The 22153-nt window shown below is 44.6% G+C and overlaps 1 protein-coding gene across 1 annotated transcript in view; it reads right to left on the bottom strand.

Annotated features, from left to right (window-relative positions):
• The window catches only part of FSTL5 (follistatin like 5), a 966340-nt gene that overhangs the window by 110219 nt on the left and 833968 nt on the right, over nucleotides 1-22153 (bottom strand). The window contains 1 exon segment of the mRNA XM_040418623.1: nucleotides 2270-2388. Within this exon segment, the coding sequence (XP_040274557.1) occupies nucleotides 2270-2388 (119 nt within the window).

A 22153-nucleotide genomic window follows, 5' to 3' on the forward strand; every position in this document is an offset into this window, starting at 1 on the left:
GAGACAATGAGACAAGTTCTTTTCTGTTAGTTCATTCTCCCTCCTATACAATTATTTTACGCTATTCTTGGCTGCCCCTCCATAATCCAGTAATGCCTTTAGGGCTCTGCAATGTCCCTGACTGTTTTCCAAGAATGTATAAGTGATATATGAGAATATATGGGATGGAAAAATTAATCAAGACAGCAAAGGAAACAATAGGGACAATTACAATACATTAGCGCCTTGTATTAACTTTCTCTACATGATAAAGGCCATTTGCTGAAGTGAGTCAACCCCTTTAAATATTCTAAAACACTATTTGGTATCCTTGTAATCATAATAAACAGTACAATATAGTGAACATATTATTTATGGTGATTGGTAAACAGCATAAATAAAAGTGAAGGGGGGAGGGGCATGGTTTGGCTATATGGATTCCAGAAATTCCTGATGGCAGCCTGGATCCAATTCTGCTTGATTCCCTGCTGGAAAAATCCCATCCTAAAGCAAAGCACCATTGCTGACATCTACAGGGCAGTGTCCAGAAAAATGAGTACAACACTCCCCTTAGGGCTCATGCACATGACCATATGGCTTTTTCAGTGTTTTACGGATCCGTTGTTCCGTTTTTTTGTTTCCGTTGTGGTTCCGTTTCCTTTCCTTTTTTCCGTTCCGTTTTTCCGTATGCCATATACAGTATACAGTAATTACATAGAAAAAATTGGGCTGGGCATAACATTTTCAATAGATGGTTCAGCAAGAACGGATACGGAAGACATACGGATGCATTTCCGTATGTGTTCCGTTTATTTTGCGGATCCATTGACTTGAATGGAGCCAAGCACTGTGATTTGCGGACAAGAATAGGACATGTTCTATCTTTTCACGGTACGGAAATACTGAAACGCAATGCACACGGAGACACTTCAGTATTTTTTGCTGAACCATTGAAATGAATGCTTCAGTATATGTACCGCATACTGAGCTAAAAAAACGGCCAGTATACTGAACGCAAAATACTGTCGTGTGCATGAGCCCTTAGAGGAAGGTCATTGATGATGTTGTGTCTACAGAACAGAGCCTTACAAGCCTTGCCACACCTCCCATTTAGATGATATAATCAGGATAGGGAACCAACACAGTCGGAAATGTCCCAGGAACACGGGGCATTACAGATAAAAATTCACTATTAGGGCTCATACACACGACCGTTGTTTTGCGGTCTGTTTTTCACGGATCTGTTTTTTTTTCTCTGATTTAAGTCCTGTTCCGTTATTCCACAAAACATATCCGTATGGTTTCCGTATGCGATCCGTTTTTTGCTGATCAGAAACAGTAACTTATTAATCACCAAACACATGTGCAATATGGGCTGGGTACAGCATTTCTACAGTATGGATCCCCAAAATACGGATGACACACGGATGTGTTCCGTGTGCGTTTCGTATTGTTTGCGGACCCATTGATTTGAATGGGGCCTCGGACCGTGATTTGCGGACAATAATAGGACATGCACTACTTTTTTGCGGAACGGAAATACAGAAATATGGAAACGGAATGCACACAGAGTACCTTCCGCTGTTTTTGCGGACCCATTGAAGTGAATGGTTCCGCATACGGTCCGCAAAAAAAAAAGGAACGGAAACGGAAAGAAAATAAGTTTGTGCGTATGAGCCCTTAGTGAGTGATAACGTGTTGTTTCCTATCTCCTTTAAGCTGAAAGACAATTGTTTCATTGCTAAAATGGAGAAATGTGAGTTTGAGGTGGAGAGTGTCTCCTGTTTGGGGTATGTCATTTCCTCCTTCAGTCTGCTATCTGATAGATGCTTTGTACGTCTTTCCTTGTGATCTTCTGGTTGTTACATAATTCTGCTCTACTCAAGTCCTGGAAATATCTGAGTACCAAGAGCCATTGATTAGGATTTGGAAGAAGTGACTGCTGAAGCTGAAGTCAATTTCTGCAAACCACTCAGTGTCATTACATATAGCAATGACTGTTATTTTTCTTTTTATGATTTAGGATTTTGTACTGCATATAATGTAGCTGTGTATGCATTTTTTTTTTTTATGAATAGCATCAAGTCATGGCAGGAGATTTGATTATTTCTGGGATAGAATACAATAAAAGATCAACTTGAATTTATAAGACCAGTGTGTCAGTTCCTTTTTATATCACTTTTTCAGTTGTGTTTTGTATTTTTTCATTTATAACAAATGTATGACTTTATATCTCTACATATTCACATTTATATACTATTTTGATCACACAGTTACTTATTTAGCTTACCTGGGTTCCAAATATTTTCTCAATGGTCCTAATATGTCTCTGATATTCACATTCTACAGGTTGGATTACTTTTATACCATCTTCATTAAACACGTAAAACAAGTTTCCAATCCCAAGACCTTTAAAAAAAGAAACATATTACCATGAGAATGTATTTCATGTTAATCATATATCACAGGGACTACAAATATCAATAGCTGGTTTTGTACAGAATCTGAAATATTTAGTTTTGTTACATATAATGTAGTAATGTTATATCACAAACCGTAAACCTTTTATATTACTTTAAAAGAAAAACATCAGTATTAGGGCTCATTCACACGGCCGTTGCCCCTCCGTTGCCATATTGTGGCCCGCATACATGGGGCACCGGCCGTGTGCATTTCATATGACTTGAATGGGTCCGCAAATTCGGAGATGTGGAACGGAATGGAAGCACGGAACCCCACAGAAGCACTACGGAGTGCCTCCGGGGGGTTCTATGCCTCCACACTTCAAAAAGATAGAACTTGCTCTATCTTTTTGCGGAAAAAATGGATCGCGGACCCCATTAAAGTGAATGGGTCTGCGATCCGCATGCGGCTGGCCCACGGTTAGTGCCCATGCATTGCGGACCACAGCACCGGTACGGAGCCCTTACGCTTATGTGGACAAGCCCTTACGATACTAAAATGTTACACATGTAGTAGAGGGACCTTTGACACTTAACCACCTCCCGTCCACCCATAGACTAAAAGTGTAAAATAAAAAAATAAAAAATAAAGGGTTGAAAAAATAAAATAAAAAAAAAGGTTTCACATGTAAAAAAAATAATTCCCCAAGTAAGGAATAAAAAAAATATGTTAAAAATAGAAAACATAAAATAAAATAGACATATTTGGTATTGCTGCGTCCGAAAAACCAGCTCTATAAAAATATCACATGACCTAACCCGTCGGGTGAACACTGTAAAAAAAAAAAAAAAAACCTGTGTCAAAACAAGCAATTTTTGTCACCTTAAATCACAAAAAGTGCCACACAAAGTGATCAAAAACGCGTATGTCCCACAAAATGGTACCAATAAAACCATCACCTCATCCCGCAAAAAATGAGCCCCAACATAAGAAAATCTCTCAAAAAATAAAAAAACTATAGCTCTCAGAACATGAACACATTAAAACATAATTTTTTTGTTTCAAAAATGCTATTATTGTGTAAAACTTTAATAAATAAGAAAAAGTATACATATTAGATATCGCCACATCCGTAACAATCTGCTCTATAAAAATGTCACTTGACTGAACCCCTCAGGTGAACGCTGTAAAAATAAATAAATAGAAACTGTGCTAAAACAACCAATTTTTTTGGTCACCTTGCCCCATAAAGTTTTATAATGAATAATCAACAATTCATATGTACCCAAAAATAGTAGCAATTAAACTGGCACCTTATCCCCTAGTTTCCAAAATGGGGTCACTTCTTGGGAGTTTCTACTGTAAAGGGTGCATCAGGGGGCTTCAAATGGGACATGGCATCTAAAAACCATGTGGAGTTCCTTTTCTTCTGCGCCCTGCCGTGTGCCCAAACATCAGTTTATGACCACATGTGGGGTGTTTCTGTAAACTACAGATCAGGGCCATAACTATTGAGTTTGGTTTGGCTGTTAACCCTTGCTTTGTAACTGGAAAAAAATTATTAAAATGGAAAATCTGCCAAAAAAGTGAAATTTTGAAATTGTATCTCTATTTTCCATTAATTCTTGTGGAACGCCTAAAGGGTTAACAAAGTTTGTAAAATCGGTTTTAAGTAACTTGAGGGGTGTAGTTTCTACAATGGGGTCATTTATGGGGGTATCCACTATGTAGGCCCCACAAATTGACTTCAGACCTGAACTGGTCCTTAAAAAGTGGGTTTTGGCAATTTTCTTAAAAATTTGAAGAATTGCTTCTAAACTTCTAAGCCTTCTAACGTCCTAAAAAAATAAAATGACATTTCCAAAATGATGCCAACATAAAGTAGACATATGGGGAATGTTAAGTAATAAATATTTTATGAGGTATCACTTTCTGTTTTAAAAGCAGAGAAATTGAAATTTAGAAAATTGCGAATTTTTCAAAATTTTTGGTAAATTAGGGATTTTTTCATAAATAAAGGTGAAATATTTTGACTCAAATTTATGACTATCATGAAGTACAATGTGTCACGAGAAAACAATCTCTGAATGACTTGGATAAGTAAAGGCGTTCCAAAGTTATTACCACATAAAGTGAGATATGTCAGTTTTGCAAAATTAGGCCTGGTCAGGAAGGGGGCAAATGGCCCGGATGGCAAGTGGTTAAACATTTATCTTGTGCAGCATGATAACTGAGTTAAAGTCTTACTATCAAAAACTGAACATTCAGCTTTTTGGCCTTACATATGAAACGTTATTTGCCCCAAACTGTGTTTTTTACTCTAAAAAAGAGAGCAAGGTTTTTAAGAGCAGGGTTGCTACATATCTATCATTGTCTTTTATAAGGCCAAACTGAAGGCTCAGATGACTATGGCAAAATATGTCATACTGTCATGAACCACTTGGAGGAAATGACACAACTACATCACACAATTACTACTAATGGTGCTACTACAAAAGATTTGATGCCCGCTTCTCGGTGTGATCTTCTGGTACAGAACCTTGGTGTTGTATCTACTACATATCTCACTGTGGTATGAGCTACTAATCTGATTGCCATAGTTAATATTTTCCTGACTAGTAAATATAAACTCTGACCACTGTATAGACCATTTATTTAATTACTGTCCGATCTTTGTATAAAGGTGCATTCACATGACCATATGTATTTTGCAGATAACGTCCGTTTTGCATGCATTTGTTTGAGGACTTATTGACTTCAATGGGTCCTGAATTCTCATTTGTGGTCAAGAATAGGATATGTTCTATCTTTTTGCGGAACGGACATATGGATGTGGAAAGCACATGCATGTCTGTACAGCTGGTTGTCTTCTTCTATTTTTTCCACTTATATACCGGCATTTGAAAGCCATCTGGACATTTAGCTTTATCAGATAGGTATTAGTTATCAGAGATACATTGTTTTGGATTTAGATCATTTATTAATCTATGGGGTGCGATACCATTGCGTTTCCACAGCACTGTAGTAACACCAGTGATAAACTATTAGTTTATTTCTAATGTGTTATGTTAATGTTTTACAAAATGTACTGGATTTACTAACACATGAGAAACCCAGTTTTTAATGTTCAGAAGTCAAAATGCATTTATATGTAGTTGGAAATAATCAGGCAAGTTTTTTATGGGTAATTTTATATCATTTTACACTGCTTGATTCATCAGCTTTTAACCTGATTATACATGAATGCTTTCAGAAAACTACATTTGAGTAAAAATGCTTTTAGTAAATTTGGAAGGTGTTACATATCAGTAATGTTTAAGTTTGTCAAGTCTATGCTCTCCAGTCTTTATAGAAAAAAAAAAAAAAAATACAATGGGGGACATTTACTAAGCATGTTGCACCAGAATTATAGCGTAAAATGCACCCAAAAAAATGGTGTTTTAATTTGCACCAAATATATCAACTGTTTTCTCCAGAATGTTTGCCATAAAGAATGCATCACGTCAGAAATGTATCATAAATGTCAAAGTGGAGAAGGCTATCAAATTGGCACACATTTTGCCTCATTTATCATCCTCTTATCGGCAGAAATGGCTCAAATTGTTGCAGACAATTTAGCCAGCTTATGTGGTGGTGGTTTGTGCAAAAAGTCACATTTATGGAATGAAGATGCTGCTTTTTGTCAAAGTCACATTTATAAAAATAAAAAAAATAATAAATAACAAGGTACAAAACAATAACAAAAAACAAGGTAATTATTAAAACAGGACACAATTATTTTTTCTAATATAAATCTGCAGGGTTTTGTCAGTGAATTGACATCCAACAAAAGTCGCAATTTACCACAAGAAATATCGCAAATATACTTCAAAAGTCGCAAATATGTTTCTAAAGTCTCCAGTGTGGTCTGGCTGAAATGACGCATTTTGGTTTAAAAAAGTCGCATTTTAGTGCCATTGGTGTTAAAATGTCGCAAATAAAATAAAATAGGCGGATAATCAGGTTTATATTTTAAAAAGTCACATTTTAAAAGTGGTGTGCACCTTTTGGATATATGTGGTGAAATAAATCAACACTTTTGATGTGTAATTTTAGTATTTTTTTGGTACAAATTACACCATTATTTATAAATGTCCCCCAATGTGTTTACTGTGTTTCCTTTCTGGAGAGCCATAGACAGCATTTTTAAACGATTCCTAAGATTTGATAACATTTACATATTCAAATACCACATTTTCTTAGTCACAAAGTACTGGATCAGTATTAATAAACATGAAATCATTATTTGTATATTTGTTATTGCCAAGTAAATGAAATCTTTTTTTAATACATCTAACATCATAGACCACTTCAAGATGATTTATATTTAAATTTGGCGCACATTTATGTCACAAGGACTACATCATCATATTTGCTCATCCCTTTTCTGATACCTCTAACTTATCTAACATCTAAAATAACAATACAATTTTCTTCAGGTAACAAGTTGAATTTCAAGAAAACACAAGTTGACTTACTTGACTTAAATTTGAGAAACACTCAATATTAAAATGACATTAAGATTTTCAATATAGAAACAGTTCTGGAAATATTACTTAAATCGGTTATCCCACGATAAAAATGTATCCCTCATTCAAAAATTAGGGGATGGTCCAAATGTTGGAGCCCCCATAAAAAGAACTGGGGCTCTGCATTCCCCCATTTGAATGTAGCTGCATCACGAAGGTGCACTGCCATTGCACTGAACTCTAAAGATACAGTTGAGTGCTTGTACTTGGCTATCTTTGGCAGTACCATTGAGTTAAAATAAAGTGGCAGCTCTGATGTGTAACTATTGCTCTATTTAAACATGAAAACTCAGAGTCCCTGTTCTAGTTATTGGTGGGGCCCCTAGCAGATACAATTTTGTTAGGAGACCACTAGGGTTGAGCGAACCCGAACTGTAAAGTTCGGGTTCGTACCGAACTTTAGGATTTTTGGACCCCGGACCCAAACCCGAACATTTTTGTAAAAGTTAGGGTACGGTTCGGTGTTTGGCGGTTCTTTCTTGGTGCTTTTTGAAAGGCTGCACAGCAGCCAATCAACAAGCGTCATACTACTTGCCCCAAGAGGCCATCATAGCCATGTCTACTAATGGCATGGCTGTGATTGGCCAGAGCAGCATGTGACCCAGGCTCTATATAAGCTTCAGTCACGTAGCGCTGCACGTCACTCTGCTGTTACAAGTGTAGGGAGAGGATGCTGCTGGACTTGTGATTTCAGGGAGAGCATAGGAGAGAATCTAACTCAGCGATCTACAGACAAATAGTTGTGTGGGTTCAGGGCACTATCGTTTTACCCTGCCCTGAGCTCATTGACCAAAAATACTAACTTTTAGAATTCTGTTAGATAGGTGGGTGGCGGCGGCCATTTTATGCATGCTCAGTGCACTAGCACTGCATCTGAGCTTTTGGGACATTGCAAATCACCATTTTTTTCGGTCAAACTACAACATTTGAATTAGTCAGTGTGCAATTTAAGCGAGAAATACACCCATAATTTTCTGGGGTTTGAAAGACACATTTCTTTTTTTCAAAAAACAGTATTTGCCAGATCTGCAAGTGTTAAATTCAAGTTTAATATATACAGCATTCATATTCTGTTAGCAAAAAAAAAACTTTTTGGGCAATCTACAACATCTGTATTAGTCAGTGTGCAATTTAAGCTAGAAATACACCCATCAATTTCTGGGGTTTGAAAAATACACTTATTTGACAAAAAACACTATTTTCAGGCCTTGCAGCATCAGCACGTGTGAAATTACAGGCTTATATATTGCTGTCAAATTCAGTTGTTAAACAAACAGTCATTTGGGCTCCAAAAATTTAGTTGGCAGCCTTTGATGCAGATGTCATTGTGAGATACACCCTTAATACATTTGGGTTACATTCAGAGATTTTAAATACCGCCATTTATTGAATTCAGGCCTACAGAGGTTCAGGCCCTGTGAGATACCACCTCTACATACAGGGGTTTGAATTAGCCATTTTGAAATACAGCCATTTTAAATACAGCCTTTTTGTGCAAAGATATATTTACTTCAGGCCTACACTGATTCAGGGCGTTTGATCCCCACTATACATACAGGGGTTTGAATTAGGCATTTGAAATACAGTCATTTGAAATACAGCCTTTTTGTGCAAAGATATATTTACTTCAGGCCTACACAGGTTCAGACCGTGTGAGATACCCCCCTACATACAGGGGTTTGAATCAGGCAATTGAAATACAGCCATTTTTGGGGGCGGAGCTAGCGCCGGACTGTGATGGCCGCATAGTCAGTAGCTCTCCGTACTAAATCCTACACAGCACCAGCTAAAGCAAGCAGACAGACGTGACAATGGTCAAGATTGGTCACCCCAGGGCCGGAGATAACCCTAGTGCCATCAAACCTCTGAATAGCAGTGGAGATATGGACAAATTCATAAAAAAGGCTGCCGCCACTGTTGCGGCCAGAGAAACTAAGATGGCGCCGACTCCATCTCATAAGGTGAGCGAACGCTCCACTAAAGTCTCCGAGGGAGAGAGTGATACAGAGGACTCTCATTGCAAAACGGCTCTCCCGATTACTCGCCGCTTCCTAAAGCAATCGCTCAGCAAGGCTATGGAGACAATTTTGAGCGAATTAACAGCCCTTCGCCACGATGTTCATCAGATAGGAAACAGGGTTGTAGCCCTGGAAACTCGCCAAGCTGCGGTCCTGGATCACCAGTCAGCAACCGCTACCTCCTTACAGAAATGTCGCAACTACCTGAACGATCTCCATAATGCTTTGGAGGATCAGGAGAATAGAGGGCGCAGAAACAACTTGTGCTTCAGGGGAATACCCGTATCTGTCTTGGCATCGGACATCCCTGCGGCGGTTAAGGCGATCTGCAGCTCCGTTCTGGGCCCAGACCAACAGACGGAAATAATCGTGCAACGGGCACACAGGGCTTTGAGACCTAAGCCCAAACCATTAGAGCCGCCTAGAAAATTGGGAACTATACCAGGACTTGACGGATCTACCTGAAGTACCGAAGATCTCACCCTTTGAGCCACCGCGCACTCCGAAGTCTCAGAGGTTCAAGCGGAGGACCGCACAGATGACGCCGTAGAACCTGGTTTTAATGCTGTAACCTGAGCGTCAGAAATGATTTGACAACTTACGAACTCCTCTCCTTATCTTTTCTGTGTCTTTCCTTCCTCCCACTATTCATCTAAACCATCTGTACTCCATCGATTCTTCATAGATGGTTGCTACCCACCCTCGCTCACCTTACCCTGTAATTCCTCATATACCCCTCCCCCTCCTTCCATTAATAATTTTCTATCACTCTGTCGATATGCCTCACTGTTGAGGCTTCCTCTAGTGCTGTGAGGGTCACAATAGGGTTTATAAACCATTTCCCCCCCTTGCAATCCTTACTTTAACTTTTCAGAATGACCCATTAATGGGTTTTGTTACTCAAAAGTTTATTTTTTAGTTACAAGTTTTTTTGTTTGCTTTATGTTTAAGGTACTGGTCTTCTCCATTCCTATGCAAATGACAACACTAAGAACACCTCTAGCTCCTACCTCACCCTCCCAGATCTCTCAAAGCGGATGCATTCAAAAACTGACTTCCTGGAGGGGGACCTGGCTTCGACAAGGTAATCCCCTTTACAACAGACGTTATGGTTGATCTATCATTTGCGTCTTTTAATGTTAAGGGCTTTAACTCCCCTTCTAAGAGGAGCCAGGTCTTCACATTGCTACGCAAATCTGGAGCCAGTGTCCTTCTCCTTCAGGAAACACACTTCAAATTTAATCACTATCCTAACTTATCCTTCTCCAACTACCCCCAGAGGTATCATTGTGGAGGTGATTCTGCTGCATCTGGGGGGGTGAGCATTGGATTCCAGAGGAAGGTTCCTTTTGATTGGTGTCGAACATTAGTTTGGTTTGAATCACTTATAACTAACCCTAACCCCCCAAAAAGGCTAATCTCACAATTATATAAAAAAACTGAACAATCCCTCTATGCTCATTAAACCGGTGTTCATTAGACATTGGGAAAAATATCTAGGCCGAGACTTTCCATTATATACTTTACCAGATATACTTTTATCTCCTCATAGGTGATCCCGCTGTGTACGTATACAGGAGAACGGTTACAAAATTTTAACTAGGTGGTACAAAACGCCAGATGTGACCTCTCTGTATTGGGATACAGCTACAGATAAATGTTGGAGATGCCTCAAAGATAAAGGAACGTTCCTTCATATATGGTGGATGTGCCCTATAATCAATAAATGGTGGAAAGAAATCTTTGATGTAAGCAACCAAATTTGTCACACTAAAGTACAGTTGTCCCCTCTGATGGCATTACTTAATCTAGATGGCCATATAAAGCCACCCTCTCCTCCCTTCCTTTTCAAACAGCTACTGATAGCAGCCCGCCTCCTAGTGCCAAAATATTGGTTATCAACTTCCATCCCCCCCCCCTTCTTGAACAATGGAAATAAAAAATTGACCAATTGTACAGATTTGAAGAACTTTCCTCCTGGGAAGCCCGCAACCATAGCAAATTCCAAAAGCATTGGCGTTTATGGCACGAATTTTGACACCCTGATTAATATATAGAGAAACTCACATCACCTCTGATAGCTGGGATGACCTATAAATTGACTCTGTTAAATTTACTCTGTTGCATTTTACAATGTTGGATGTATAAACAACGCGTGACCAGGAACACAATTATATTGAACCACTGTATATGCCTTCTTATGTCATTAGTGTTCATTTTAGTATGGAATGAATCATATAATGTACAACTTCAACGTCATGCTTGATGTTCAAGATACCAATGTATGTACCTTGTTACGTTATGTTCTTTAAATAAAAATTTCTAATAAAAAAAAAAAGAAATACAGCCATTTTAAATACAGCCTTTTTGTGCAAAGACATATTTACTTCAGGCCTACACTGATTCGGGGCGTTTGTGATCCCCACTATACATACAGGGGTTTGAATTAGGCATTTGAAATAGTCATTTGAAATGCAGCCTTTTTGTGCAAAGATATATTTACTTCAGGCCTACACAGATTCAGACCGTGTGAGATACCCCCTACATACAGGGGTTTGAATCAGGCATTTGAAATACAGCCATTTGAAATACAGCCTTTTTGTGCAAAGATATATTTACTTCAGGCCTACACTGAATCAGGGCGTTTGTGATCCCCACTATACATACAGGGGTTTTACTCAGGCATTTGAAATACAGTCATTTGAAATACAGCCTTTGTGCAAAGATATATTTACTTCAGGCCTACACAGGTTCAGACCGTGTGAGATACCCCCCTACATACAGGGGTTTGAATCAAGCATTTAAAATATAGCCTTTTGAAATACAGCCTTTTTGTGCAAAGATATATTTACTTCAGGCCTACACTGGTTCTGATCGTGTGAGATACCCCCCTACATACAGGGGTTTGAATCAGGCATTTGAAATACAGCCATTTTGTGCAAAGATATATTTACTTCAGGCCTACAGAGGTTCAGTCCCTCTGAGATACTACCTCTACATACAGGGGTTTGAATTAGGCATTTGAAATACAGCCATTTGAAATACAGCCTTTTTGTGCAAAGATATATTTACTTCAGGCCTACACTAATTCTGGGCGTTTGTGATCCCCACTATACATACAGGGGTTTGAATTAGGCATTTGAAATACAGTCTTTTTGTGCAAAAATATATTTACTTCAGGCCTACACTGATTCAGGGCTTTTGTGATCCCCACTATACATACAGGGGTTTGAATTAGGCATTTGAAATACAGCCTTTTTGTGCAAAGATATATTTACTTCAGGCCTACACAGGTTCAGACCGTGTGAGATACCCTCCTACATGCAGGGGTTTGAATCAGGCATTTGAAATACAGCCATTTTATGCAAATAAATCTTTAATTGAGGCCTAGTCTGGTTCAGGCCGTGTGAGATAAACCCTTTTACATACTGTCGTTCTTTTTTTACTATTAATTAAACACCCATTTATTGCAAGATACTAAATTAAAAAAAATATGAGGAGAGTGTAAATAAGGGACGTGGCCCAGGTCATGGTGCTGCTGGTGGAGCTCCTGTTGCAGGGAGAGGATGTGGTCGATCTGTGCCAGCTACACGCACAAGTGAAACCCCTTCCTCAGGTGCGAGTAGGCGACAAAACCTGCAGCGGTATTTGGTCGGGCCTAATGCTGCTCTACGAATGGTGAGGCCTCAACAAGTACAGGCGATAGTAGATTGGGTTGCTGACAGTGGATCCAGTTCCTTCACATTGTCTCCCACCCAGTCTCCTGCTGAAAGACCACAGTTGGCACCTGCAGCCGATGTCCATCAGTCTTTCACCTCACCCCCTTGCAAATCAGCCAAGCAGTCTAAGCCCCAAGTCATGCAGCAGTCTCTTCTGTTTTTGATGACTCTGTTAGCAGGGTTTCCCAGGGCCATCCACCTAGCCCTGCCCCAGAAGTGGAAGAGATTGAGTGCACCGATGCCCAACCACTTATTTTTCAAGATGAGTACATGGGAGGACCATCGCAGCACGTCTCGGATGAAGATGAAACACAGGTGCCAACTGCTGGGGCTTTCGAAAGTGTGCAGACAGACAAGGAAGTCAGGGGTGAAGACTGGGTGGAAGATGATGTGGAGACCGATGAGGCCCTCGACCCGACATAGAATCAAGGTCATGCGAGTGACCGATGTAGATCGGAGGAAGAGGCGGTGGTCACACAGAGCCACCAGCACAGCCGAAGAGGGAGCAGGGTGCAAAAGCGGAGCGCCCCTCCTCTAGACAGTACGCCTCCTACTGCTCACCGCAGCAAGGGACCGAGCACACCAAAGCCAGCTCCTACGGAGTTCCCTGGTGTGGCAGTTCTTCAAACAATGTGCTGATGACAAGACACAAATGGTTTGCATGCTGTGCAATCAGAGCCTGAGGCGAGGCATAAACGTTCTCAACCTGAGCACAACCTGCATGACAAGGCATTTAAGTGCAAAGTACGAGCTGCAGTGGAGAAGACACCTCAAAAACCAAGAAAGGTCTCTGGCTCCTCCTGCTTCCTCTTCTGCTGCAGTCGCGGCCTCTTCATCCACCTCTGGAGTGACAGTGCCACCTGGCACCCCACATACAGAGGATCTGCCAGCAACACCACCACCTGGGTCACCAAGCATCTCCACAATGTCCCACGGAAGAGTTCAGCTCTCCATATACCAAACGCTGGTGAGGAAGAGGAAGAGGAAGTACCCCCCTACCCACCCGCGATCCCTAGCCCTGAATGCCAGCATTTCTAAATTACTGGCCTTTGAAATGCTGTCATTCCGTCTGGTAAAGACGGATAGTTTTAAAGGCCTTATGGTGGTGGCTGTCCCACAGTACGTCGTGCCCAGCCGCCACTACTTTTCAAGGCGAGCCATCCCTTCACAAACAAACAAGTAGGGGACAAAATCAGGTGTGCACTGCGCGACGCCATCTGTGGCAAGGTGCACCTGACTACGGATACGAGAACCAGTAAGCACGGTCAGGGCCGTTATATCTCCATAACAGCACACCTTGTAAATTTCAGTGGCGGCTGGGCCTGAGGCGAATAGCAGTTTGACGCATGTCCTTCCACCACCGAGGATTGCAGGGCGCTTCAGTTTGCCTCCTGTTGCTTCCTCCTCCTACTCTGCTTCCTCATCCTCTACCAGCTCCTCATCCGGTCAGCGTAACACCTTCACCACCAACTTAAGCATAGCCAGGGGTAAATGACAGCAGACAGTTTTAAAACTTATCTGTTTGGGGGACAAACACCACACCGCGCAGAAGCTGTGGACGGGCCTTGAACAACAGACCGATGAGTGGTTTGTGCCAGTCAGCCTCAAGCCCGGCCTGGTGGTGTGCGATAATGGGCGAAATCTCGTAGCAGCTCTGGGACTAGCCGCTTTGACGCACAACCCTTGCCTGGCGCATGTGCTGAATTTGGTGGTGCAGAGATTCCTTAAAGATTACCCCGACATGTTAGAGCTGCTGCATAAAGTGCTGGCCGTCTGTGCGCGCTTTCTGCATTCTCACCCTGCAGATGCTCGCCTGTCAGCGCTGCAGTGTAACTTCGGCCTCCCCGCTCACCGCCTCATATGCGACGTGCCCACAAGGTGGAACTCCACCTTGCACATGCTGGCCAGACTGTGCGAGCAGCAGCAGGCGATAGTGGAGTTTCAGCTGCAGCACGCACGGGTGAGTCGCTCGGCGGAATAGCACCACTTCACCACCAATGACTGGGCCTCCATGCGAGACCTGTGTTCCTTGTTGCGCTATTTCGAGTACTCCACCAACATGGCCAGTGCCGATAACGCCGTTCTCAGCGTTACTATCCCACTTCTATGCCTCCTTGAAAAAATGATCATGGCGATGATGGAAGAGGATGTAGCACAGGAGGAGGAGGAGGAGGAAGAGGGATCATTTCGTAGGGTTTTCGGCCAGTCATTCCCAAGTGGCTCCGAGGGTGGGTTCCTGCACCCACAAACCTAAGGTACACAATTGTCCAGCCCGGGCACAGTTCTGGATGATGAGGAGGTGAAGGATGAGGAGATGGAGGAGGAGGAACCATGTTCACAGCAGGGTGGCACCCAGACCAGCTCATGGCCATCACTGGTGCGTGGATGGGGGATACAGAGGACACAGATGATACACCTCCCACAGAGGACAGCTTTTCGTTGCCTCTGGGCAGCCCTGCACACATAAGCGATTACATGCTGCAGTGTCTCCGCAACGACCGCAGAGTTGCCCACATTCTAACTTGTGCTGATTATTGGGTGGCCACTCTGCTGGATCCCCATTACAAGGACAACGTACCGTCCTTAATTCCGTCACTGGAGCGTGATCGTAAGATGCGCGAGTACAAGCGCACGCTGGTAGACGCGCTTCTGGTGGCATTCCCACCTGACAGCGGGGTCACAGTGGAAGCACAAGGCGAAGGCAGAGGACGAGGAAGAGGTCGCCAACGCAGCTGGGACACCGCCAGCACCTCAGAAGGCAGGGTTAGCATGGCCGACATGTGGAAAAGTTTTGTCAGCACGCCACAACAACCAGCACCACCAGCTGATATGGAACGTCGTAGCAGGAGGCAGCATTTCTCCAACATGGTGGAGCAGTATGTGTGCACACGCCTACACGTACTGAATGACTGGTCTGCCCCCTTCAACTTCTGGGTCTCCAAATTGGGCACATGGCCTGAGCTTGCCCTTTACGCCTTGGAGGTGCTGGCCTGCCCTGCAGCCAGTGTATTATCTAAATGTGTGTTTAGCACGGCAGGGGGCGTCATCACAGACAAGCGCAGCCGCCTATCCACAGCCAACGTGGACAAGCTCATGTTCATTAAAATGAACCAGGCTTGGATCCCACAAGACTTGTCTGTACCTTGTGCAGAATAGACATTTATACCACCATCAAACATACATTCTTGTACTAAAGTAAAGGGCAATGATCCTTTGTTTTATTTATTTTTTATTTGTCACAATATTTTGGGGGCTACCTACCCCAATAAAAAATAAAAATAAAACATTGTTGGCTACCTCCTCCTCCTCCATTGCTGCCTCCACCTACAACACCACATTCACTGCCTCCTCAACCTCCGACTCCATATCCACCTCCTTCTCTGAGTTGCAGGTTAATAATTTGTAATTTTTTGTTATTTTATCTTATTTTAAGTTATTTACCTATCCACATTTGTTTGCAGAGCAGTTGCCATGCTCTTAAGCACATTTTAGTGCCTTTTACATCCCTGTAGCCTTTTCAAGGACAATTTTATAGCCATTTTAATGCAAAAAAGTGCCAATTTTAGTGCCCTAATTTAAAAAAAATCTTATTTTCAATTGTGGGAGGAGCTGAGCGAGGAACAGAATAGGCATGCCTACGTACCGTCCTGACCTAACTGGCTGGAGTGTGCCCGACGCCAGTGACGAGGTAAGGCCTGAATAAGTGGGCCACCCAAGAGGAGAGTATGAAGAACGGGATGGGAGGGAGGGGCAAGAACCGGGCACCCTCCTGCTTGTAGGAGGGGGTTTAAATAGGGAGAGTGCGCTCCTCCCACAATTACAGGCTGCAAGCAGCCTTCAATATTTGTGGGAGGAGCTGAGCGAGGAACAGAATAGGCATGCCTACGTACCGTCCTGACCTAACTGGCTGGAGTGTGCCCGACGCCAGTGACGAGGTAAGGCCTGAATAAGTGGGCAAAAGAGAACTGGCACGTTGCAGGGTATGGAATATTTATTGAAGCATTGTGGCCTACAATGCCAAGGACAAAGGCTCTGGATACCTCAGCCCGTGGATTCGGAATGTACCTTGCGAAGCAGGACGACCTCCAACGACCCATCTTGCGGATGATGTGAGCCGGTACCTGGTGACTAGAAGCTGCGGACGCGGCCCCTATACGAAAGGAGTGCCCGGACATTGTGCTAGGGTTGTAACCCAACCCTGCGGCCAGGGTGCGGATGTTGGAGATGAACAGGGTTGAAGACAGGGGCTTACCGTTAACCGGGAGCAACGGGTCGTCTAAAGCGGGAGATTGGAGGGAGGCCAGGAGCTCCTGGAGCACCTTGATAGGACACCAACAGTTGGCCGTAGGGTAAAATTCCACCTCTGTGGGAGGACCGGTTTGATTGGTCTTGGAGGACGGAATGGACAGGATGAAGTGGTCGGAGTGCCAGGCGAGATGTCGCCTGAGCAGGGTTGTTCGGGAGATGGCGCTGCAGGTGAACTCCCCGGGTCTGAGGAACCCATAGAACCCGAGGTACATGGCCGCTTGTAATGATGCCTGCTGATTGGCCAAAAGGAAGACCTTGATGGGACACCAGTAGGCCGTGGGGAAGAACTCTACCTCGTTGGGAGGACCAGCCTGATTGGACTTGGTGGCTGGGATGGACAGTATGAAGTGGACTGAATGCCAGGCGAGATGTCGCCTGAGCAGGGTTGCTCGGTTGACTGTGCCGCAGGTGAACTCCCCGGGTCTAAGAACCCAGAGACCCTAGGTACATGGCTGCTTTGGCGATGATGCTTGCCATGTCCAAACCCACGTGATGACCCGGATCCAATGCAATCAGGGATTCAAACATGCGGAACCCGAACTGGATAACAGGAACCACTGGCTACTGCTGGAAAACCCAGAGCGTTTCAGGCAAATATATCGGATCCCGAGTGATTCAGGCAAATGTGTACCACCAGTGGGAAAAGACCTGAGTGATTCAGGCAAATGCGAACAACCTGTGGGCAAAAAAGACCTGAGCGATTCAGGGAATAAGTAACCTGGGTGAATCGGGAAAACATACGACCTGGAACTACCGGCAACCTGAAAGACAGGAAAAATACAAAACCTGAGCGATTCAGGGAAATACCTAAACCTGAGCGATTCAGGAAAATACCTGACCTGAGCGATTCAGGGAAACACCTGACCTGAGCGATTCAGGGAATACGTAACCTGGGTGAATCGGGAAAACATACGACCTGGAACTACCGGCAACCTGAAAGAGACAGGAAAAATACAAAACCTAAGTGATTCAGGGAAAAACCTAAACCTGAGCGATTCAGGAAAATACCTGACCTGAGCGATTCAGGGAAAACGTAAAACCTGAGTGACTTGGGCACATACATAACCCGAGCGATCCAGAACACATGAACCCGGGCGATTCTGGAACATGAAACCCGAGTGATTCAGGTAAAACATGGACCTGAGTGATTCAGCGAAATGCATGAACCCGAGCGATCCAGGAAACACGTAAAACCCGCGCAACTCCGGGGAATTAGACCTGGGTGAATGGGTAAACACGTGAATTTTTGAGCTAATCTGGGAAATACATGAACCTGAGAATCATAAGGAAACAGGAATGAACATGGTATAGAAAGGATCGCAACCCAACCGAATCAACGGACAGTGCTGCCAACTCTCCGGCGATACTGGAGACATAGTAATGGAGGCTCGTGATGAATAAAGAAAGCTCTGAGCTGCGGAGAAGCGTCACGCCGCCACCCGGCTGGAACTTACCTGAAACCCGGCACCGTGGAGTGACTGCGACACAATTGAGGATGGATCGAAATTCCAGTGGCTGAGGCCCTGCTTACATAAAAATAAGCTTGCGTTGGTACGAGACCCGGGGAGAGGTGCGATCTGGTGGCAGTGGAAAGAGGCGACGGAGAACCAGGATGCAGCCTGGACGCCATGGCCAACTGCTGGGTGACCCTGGAGAGCCAGAATCAGAGCCCAAAGTCGCGCTGCATGCCACAACCTGCGGAACAGGAATCCAGACACGCCGGACACGAATCGGGTAACCAGGAACCAGCCGGACGTTGCTGAACAACCCCCGAGCGCAACAGGCTGATGCATGGAACCTGCGTAATTCCGGCTATGCACTGAATCCTGAGCGGTTCAGGCAACATGGAATCCTAAGCAAGCAGGCAATGACATACACCTTCATGAAGATGACGGACACCTGGGTGGGTCGGGCAGAACCTTGAACCTGGTTGGACCTGGCCACCACCTACCCACTGGGAGACCAGGGAAACAGAAGCCTGAGCGGATCAGGCCCACCTGACCTGAGGGAATCAGGGGAATACATAACCAGACTGTTCAGGAAAATGTGCGATCTGGGAACAACCGACCTGGAACAGGAAGGAAAAACAAAACCCGAATGAGGGAGAACATGGCACCTGAGCGACTCAGGGAACATGACACCTGAGCGATTCAGGGAACACACCAGACCTGAGCGATTCAGGGAACACACCAGACCTGAGCGATTCAGGGAACACACCAGACCCGAGCGATTCAGGGAGCATCACCCCTAAGTGACTAAGGGGAGGCAACACCAGAGCGATTCAGGGGACCTGACCCTGATCACCTAGGGAAGACATGACACATGCGATTTTGGGAACATGACATTTGTGAAATTGGAGAAGACATGACACCTGCGATTCTTGGGTAAATGACACCTGCAATTTGGAGAAAAACACGATGCCTGAGCGAATCAGGGAAGACAAACCTGACAGAATCAGGGAAGACATGACACCTGCGATTCTGGGAACATGACACCTGCGATTTGGGGAAAAACATGACACTTGATCGATTCAGGGATCCGGGAAGACATACCACTCGAGTGATTCAGGGGAGACATACCACTTGAGTGATTCAGGGGAGATATACCACTTGAGTGATTCAGGGGAGACATAACATTTGAGTGATTCAGGGGAGACATTACACCTGAGCGATTCAGGGAGACATTACACCTGAGCGATTCAGGGAGACATTACACCTGAGCGATTCAGGGAGACATTACACCTGAGCGAGTTCAGAGAAGAAATGGCACCTGAGCGATCCAGGGAAGACATTGCGCCTGAGCGATTCAGGGAAGACATGACACCCGGGTGGTACAGGGAACATTGTAACAGAGCGATTTGGGGACCTCATCCTATGAGCGAATCAGGGAGTATATACCTGAGCGAAATCGGGGATGACATTGAACCTGAGCGATTCAGGGGACAAATGACCTGGTGGTTGCAGATGATATGACAACCGTGCGGATCGGGAAACACGTGATGCTTGGGCGGAACCACGGAATGACGTTACCCTGAGTGATTTGGGTAGCAGGACCCCTGGGTGACCTAAGGACAGCCGCACCGGCGCGAGGCCCAGGCAACGGACCCCTGACCTCAAGGAACGACTGCCCTCAGTCCCCCAGAGGTTGATTGGCCAATGTATTGGCGTGGTTGGCAGGCGCTCTGCCTGGTTTTGAACAACAAGAGGCCATCAGATGACTGCCATTACCTTTTTTTTTTTTTTGGCAGTGCAGGGGTTAAGGGCAGCAACTGACAGACAGACAACACCAGCTGCTGACCCGCAGTGGCTGGAGGACGCGGCACATGCTGCATGAGCCTGCTGGAACAGAGGTATTGGCTGTCTGCAGCCGCCAGCACCGTTTCCCTCGGATCCCAGACCATCATGACCCCCGCACGAACCCCAGAGGGAGAGAGTGACTGCCGCAGGATCGGCTGTGAAGCCTCTCCCCCCCCCCCGCTGGACCCAGGTCACGACTGCTCAGAGTCCCGTTTGCTTCCCGAGCCCAGCCAGCCCTGGATAGTGGGTGCAGCTTCTGAACTCCGCCCCCGTGACGGACAGACCTGCCCCGCCGGCCGCGACGTCTGTGCTGGCTGAGTGCCAGGGTACCTGGAGGGGAAGCCGTCTGGCCGCGACGTCCGTGGACGCCGACCGGAACCCCGAGCGATGCCTGAAGGCCCATCCCGGTTGCAGGGCGTGTTCGGGAGGAAGGCAGACGGGGCAGGGGGAGAAGCGCCTGGTGCTGGTGGGAGGCCGCGGCCACATGGATGTGCCGAAGCACTTACTTACCGCTGGCGCCCCTCTGCAGGAACAAACTGAAGTCACGGGAACCGGAAGTGACGTCACGGATCTGCCGAGGTGAGAACCATGCAAGAACCGGGCGCCCTCCTGCTTGTAGGAGGGGGTTTAAATAGGGTAAGTGCGCTCCTCCCACAATTGCAGGCTGCAAGCAGCCTTCAATATTTGTCGGGTGACATTTTACCATTTTTGACATATAAAAAACCCTGCTGAGCCTGGGTAACAGGGGCCTAAATCTCTCAAAATCCTCTGTTTTATTGCTGGGTGACAAGAACCCCCTTTTGCCGTGAATGAACCCCTGCTGTGCCTAATTTTGTGAAAACATCTGTTACTGATCGGAAGATGCGCGACTACAAGCCCACGCTGCTGATGGCATTCCCACTTGACAGCGGGGGCACAGTGGAAGCACAAGGCGAAGGCAGAGGAGGAGGAAGAGGTCGCCAACGCAGCTGGGGCACCACCAGCACCTAAGAAGGCAGGGTTAGCATGGCCAAAATGTGGAAAAGCTTTGTCCGCCCCGGAGGTGCTGACCTGCCTCCAGCCAGTGTATAGTGTGAACGTGTGTTTATATAGAATGTGTCGGCAGATAAGAACCATTTGGCCTATCTAGTCGGCCCAATATACTGAATACTATGGATAGCCCCTGGCCCTATCTTATATGAAGGATGGCCTTATGCCTATCCCATGCATGCTTAAACTTCTTCACTGTAATTGCAGCTACCACTTCTGCAGGAAGGCTATTCCATGCATTCACTACTCTCTCAGTAAAGTAATACTTCCTGATATTACTTTTAAACCTTTGCCCCTCTAATTTAAAACTATGTCCTCTTGTAGCAGTTTTTCTTCTTTTAAATATTCTCTCCTCTTTTACCTTGTTGATTCCCTTTATGTATTTAAAAGTTTCTATCATATCCCCTCTGTCTCGTCTTTCTTCCAAGCTATACATGTTAAGGTCCTTTAATCTTTCCTAGTAAGTTTTATCCTGCAATCCATGTACCAGTTTAGTAGCTCTTCTCTGAACTCTCTCCAAAGTATCAATATCCTTCTGGAGATATGGTCTCCAGTACTAAGCACAATACTCCAAATAAGGTCTCACTAGGGCTCTGTAGAGCGTCATGAGCACCTCCCTCTTTCTACTGGTAATTACTCTCCCTATACACCCAAGCATTCTGCTAGCATTTCCTGCTGCTCTATGACATTGTCTGCCTACCTTTAAGTCTTCGGAAATAATGATCCCTAAGTCCCTTTCCTCAGATACTGAGGTTAGGACTGTATCACTGATTTTATATTCTGCTCTTTGGTTTTTACGCCCCAGGTACATTATCTTGCACTTATCAACATTA

This window comes from Bufo bufo, chromosome 2, assembly GCF_905171765.1.
Source record: "Bufo bufo chromosome 2, aBufBuf1.1, whole genome shotgun sequence".
Taxonomy (NCBI): domain Eukaryota; kingdom Metazoa; phylum Chordata; class Amphibia; order Anura; family Bufonidae; genus Bufo; species Bufo bufo.